The 4,584-nt window shown below is 37.9% G+C and overlaps 1 protein-coding gene across 1 annotated transcript; it reads right to left on the minus strand.

Moving 5' to 3' along the window:
* Window positions 1–622: 622 nt before the first annotated feature.
* Window positions 623–3,470, minus strand: LOC121411959 (atrial natriuretic peptide receptor 3-like). Its single transcript, XM_041604870.1, has 2 exons — window positions 2,753–3,470; window positions 623–684 (listed from the first exon to the last, which is right to left on the minus strand). Exons 1-2 carry the CDS (start codon window positions 3,468–3,470, stop codon window positions 623–625), a joined length of 780 nt encoding a protein of 259 aa, XP_041460804.1.
* Between the last annotated feature and the right edge of the window lie 1,114 nt (window positions 3,471–4,584).

Below are 4,584 nucleotides of genomic sequence, written 5' to 3' on the forward strand. Positions count from 1 at the left end.
TACAAATGCATAGAATAAAAGGTTAATCGAGAGATGTGTCTTGGGGCTTAACAAGTTTATCTAGCTAATCACATTTCGCACTTCAATTGATCAATATGCCTGTCAATAAAAGAGGTAGATATGCATGAAATTTCTAATTTTAAGTCAATCATTTTCTATTTAAAAGGTCAACGTATTTATATCAACTGAATCCTCAGAAAGGATGCATGTCAAGTTAAAATGATTTCCTGAAATGAATATCTCTGTAATGACAGTTCTACGGATGACCACGCTTGTATGCACAACATTGGCATTGGTAATGAACCATGAGGTTGAGTTGGAGTATTAGGGTAGGTCTCCAAAGAGTTGATAAATGACTTCACAGGTGGTCACTCCTTTATCCCATACCGAATAAACGCGGGTCATTTTTACTCGATGACTGCCAAGGGAGATACCGATGACCCATTTCTCCATATACCTTTTTTTTTCAAAACTCATATGAAATGGGTTATGCTGTATTCACTACTATACTAAAATGACTTCTTGTGAGCAAACACTTTATATGTTGTTTATTCATTATATTAATTCCCAATATTCGCACCCTATGTTGATTATACCACATATTGAAACGAGCCACGCTGCTCTATGACCTTTTACAGACACCATGGGGTTGGCCTAGTTGTAGATCTTTGGTAGCACAGGGAACTAGAGGGTGAACATGGTGAATGAGTCGATGGAAATTATTTCTCTCAACGTTGTGGTCATCGAAAGGTGTGATAATAATTTGTCATGTCGAACGTGGTTTCACACCTTCTTAGACAGTCTGTATTTGTGTTTGTCCGTTCATGTGAAAGGAATATCCTTACCTTTGGACTTTCTCTATACGAACATGGTTCATTTATAGCAGCAATACCTCTATTGCGTGAGGCATTGTACAGATGCCTTCTCCCATAATATAAAGATGATTTGTGAAATAAAATTATCATGTGGTTTATCAGTGCAGCAGGAATTATCACACGATTCAAATCTAATTTATCCATGAATGATTGAAGACAGAATGTTTAATGGAGAAATATTCTGAAAAGTACGTTATATGAATTGTTACATATGCATTTGAGATGCTATCTGAGCTTCTCTGAGAAGTTCGGTAATGAATAAAAAGGAATGCTCGGATTTGCCATGCACAAAGGCCGTAGTCGAGATGGATATACATGTAGAACATGATCAAAAGCGACTTCTTGCAAGTGGGTGTGTCTTATAAACAAAGATGTATGTAATATGATTTTCCTCTATACCAAACCTGGTCACAGTTTCTTGTAATAGTATATCCGGCATTTATATTTAATGTTTAGGTCTTTGATCATCGTTGGATGACCCAAATATGTGTAAAGCATCAACCATCAATCCCAAGCACTCCCCTCCCCCTAAACTTCAGAGGGCAAGTCTCTTTACATCGGCTAGACGCCCATGGATTGGTGGTGTTGAATCCGTCGATCTAGAGTATAATTATCTGCTATAGGGAGTAGGGCAACGATAGCTATGTTTTGTGTCAATTTTATTCTGTTTGAGATGATGGGAGTGATAATGATATCAGGATGGGAGTAATCGATAATGCACCCTACCTATTTCAGTCATTTTCAGCATGACTTTTAGGGAAACTTGGTTATTGTAGTACAAAGAAAATAAATGAATAAAAAAAAATCGGGTGAATACATGTGTAGAGGTTTGTGGATGTATTCGCATCGCTTCCCCTTGGCGATGTGTGTAATGGAGTGGAAGTGTCAATTAAGATATTAAAATGATATTGTATTTTGCCTCTGGATCACTAGGTGAATGGAATATTGTTTTTAAAGACACCAATATCATGGAGAGGACTTTGAGGTGGACGAAACATAGACTCGCAAAGAGATTGCTGCTTTAAGCTTTAAACATGTTAAACCCTGTCCCGATTTTCTGTTTCTGTTTATGGTAACTCTCGTAGGAACTCGGCAGGACAGCATTTTTGCCGGTATATAACCAATTACCTAGGAAACATTTTACGTCTAGGTTAATCAGTCACAGTGGCTGATCTTATATAGACAGATATTACTCTCGGGCCTTTTTATCAAAGTAAAGAAAATGGCAGAGTAGGGATTCGCACTCACAACCTTGCTATTATGAGTCCAATGCTCTAACCACTGGACCACACGACCCGTATGTTTGAAACATTAAAATTTAAAAAAATGAAAAGCATGTAATTATTTTCTTGATTGATGGTTGGAAGATATGATGATAATGAAGGTAATGCCATGAAGACACCATCCTCAGTGAAAGTCATTGGCTTGGAGTAGTAAGAAGGTATCTTTAATGTATCGCTTCGAAATAGTCATAACTCACTCCTTTTTAAAATGCAATAAAGCACATGCATTTCAGCTGGAATGGCTGACATGTGTCCATCAGTGAATACACCTTTTTTATCAATACTTTCTTCTCTCCACGATATGACTGATTTGAATAGGAAGCACTTTGGTTACCTACACCCGCTGTCTTTGTGTTTTGTCATTCATAATCAAACCATGAAAATTCTACGATTATACAAATGTCTTAAACGGTGGTTGTTTCGCAAACATTTCCCCTTATAGGACTACAGTGAGTATTGATATAAAATAGTTGTAAACCTGCATGCTCATTAGCAATGTGTGGTTAATACCACAAAGAAAAAATAAAAATATTGATATAAAGCAACGCAAAGTGCGTAGTAGTAAAAAAAAATAAATGAAAGAAAACAACTTACCTCTGGCTCTTTTGCTCAACCCAATATCAATAAGGTATTGCGTGTAGTTTGGAGCATTTGGACTTACAAATTCATTTTCAGGTTCCATGAGGTTCTTTGAGAAAAAAATTCCAATGCCTTGATTGATAAAATAACAATCATTGAATATTGGATGAACCTCCTGGGTTATCATTAAGATTCGTCTGTAATTGAATTGGGTAGAAACTATGCTTCCAATCACCATGGCAGATTCTTGATAGTTCAGAAGAACTCTCGTAACATACAATTCCGTTTTATCTTTAAATCCGTTGGCGCCACATCCTGCCGACATCATACAGGTTTTCCACTGTGTGTTATACCGAGCAACAGGACTAGCCACAATATCACAAGCTGGTCCAAGTAAAAGATCTAGTCGACGCTGTTTATCGGTTTGCACCATGTTTTCCATAGCACGAAGAGGACCAATCGACGCTGCACATTTAGAATCCATGACTTTGATATTAGCAGTGACATTAGGCAGAAGTGCCTTGATTCGATCACTTTTAAAAGCCCAGCGCACTCCAGGAACTACCCGAGGGAGAGAGTATGGGAAATCATTATCCATGGGCAACAGAACTCCTACGTTGACTTCAAATTTAGGACCGGAATTTTCATCTTCATCCTCAATTTCGTTAGCCAAAGATCCTGATCGCAATCCTGATGCTAGTAAAACCACGAATAAAAACCAGTAATGGGCCATTTTGGCAAAATAGCCAAGTCCAGCCACTACGACTGACCAAAAGTTACTTTGGTAGCTGCAAGAGCTATGAATGAAGTTGACCGAGTCCACCTGCTACGACTCCTTGCGAGATCGTATCATGTTAAAGACAAGAAAAGATCAAATTCGGTGTTAATGGAAAAGTTTTGCGCTTTTCGAAACTCCGCTATCTATAGACGATTGCAAACCACCATCAATAGATTGAATATCAGCGTGCGAGAGGTTGCACGTGAAATTAATGGAGTGATCGTAAGGAATAACTCTTCAGTATCTGTATCTCTCGCTGTGACCACACAGGCAAGTGATCCAATGAAATGAAAGGCGCGCGGTATGTGCGCAGGGGACTGCCCAACCAATCAAAGACACATTACAACACGATAGTCTCTTTACCAGACTGCCACACTATACTAAGTTCTGCACGAAGACGTACCTGAATCCACAAGAACTCAAAAGATTTCATGTGAATTGTTAAAAAAAGGAAATTTTATGACATTAAACCTGAAAATAAAAATTGTATTTTCTTATGATTATGTTGGGATATGCATGATATCATTCCATTCCATGTGGAGCGTTGTGGCCCAGTGGATTAGTCTCCGGACTTTGAAACAGAGGGTCGTGGGTTCAAATCCCAGCCATGGCGTAGTTTCCTTCAGCAAGAAATTTATCCACATTGTGCTGCACTCAACCCAGGTGAGGTGAATGGGTACCTGGCAGGAATTTGTTCCTTGAAATGCCACAGCGCTGTAAAAGGCTGCGGGGCTAAAGCCAGGGTAATAATATCCAAGTCCTTTGGAAGCGCATAGAGACGTTATTTATAATGTGTTATGCGCTATACAAGAACTGTCTATTATTATTATTATTTATATTTGGATTGGCATTAATAAAAAAAAAAAAATCATACATGCGATACACGTGTTGGTTCCAATTAGAAGAAAAAAATCATTTTGCATAATGATTGTTTGCAATAATATATGACATTAACATTCATTGTATATTGTCAAATAATAGACAGTGTAAATACTCAACATGTTGGAGTAATATTACACTCTAAAAAACGATGAGCTACATTAGCTCTTAAAGAGCGTGTATAGTGACT

Source organism: Lytechinus variegatus, chromosome 3 (assembly GCF_018143015.1).
Source record: "Lytechinus variegatus isolate NC3 chromosome 3, Lvar_3.0, whole genome shotgun sequence".
NCBI classification, from domain to species: Eukaryota; Metazoa; Echinodermata; class Echinoidea; order Temnopleuroida; family Toxopneustidae; genus Lytechinus; species Lytechinus variegatus.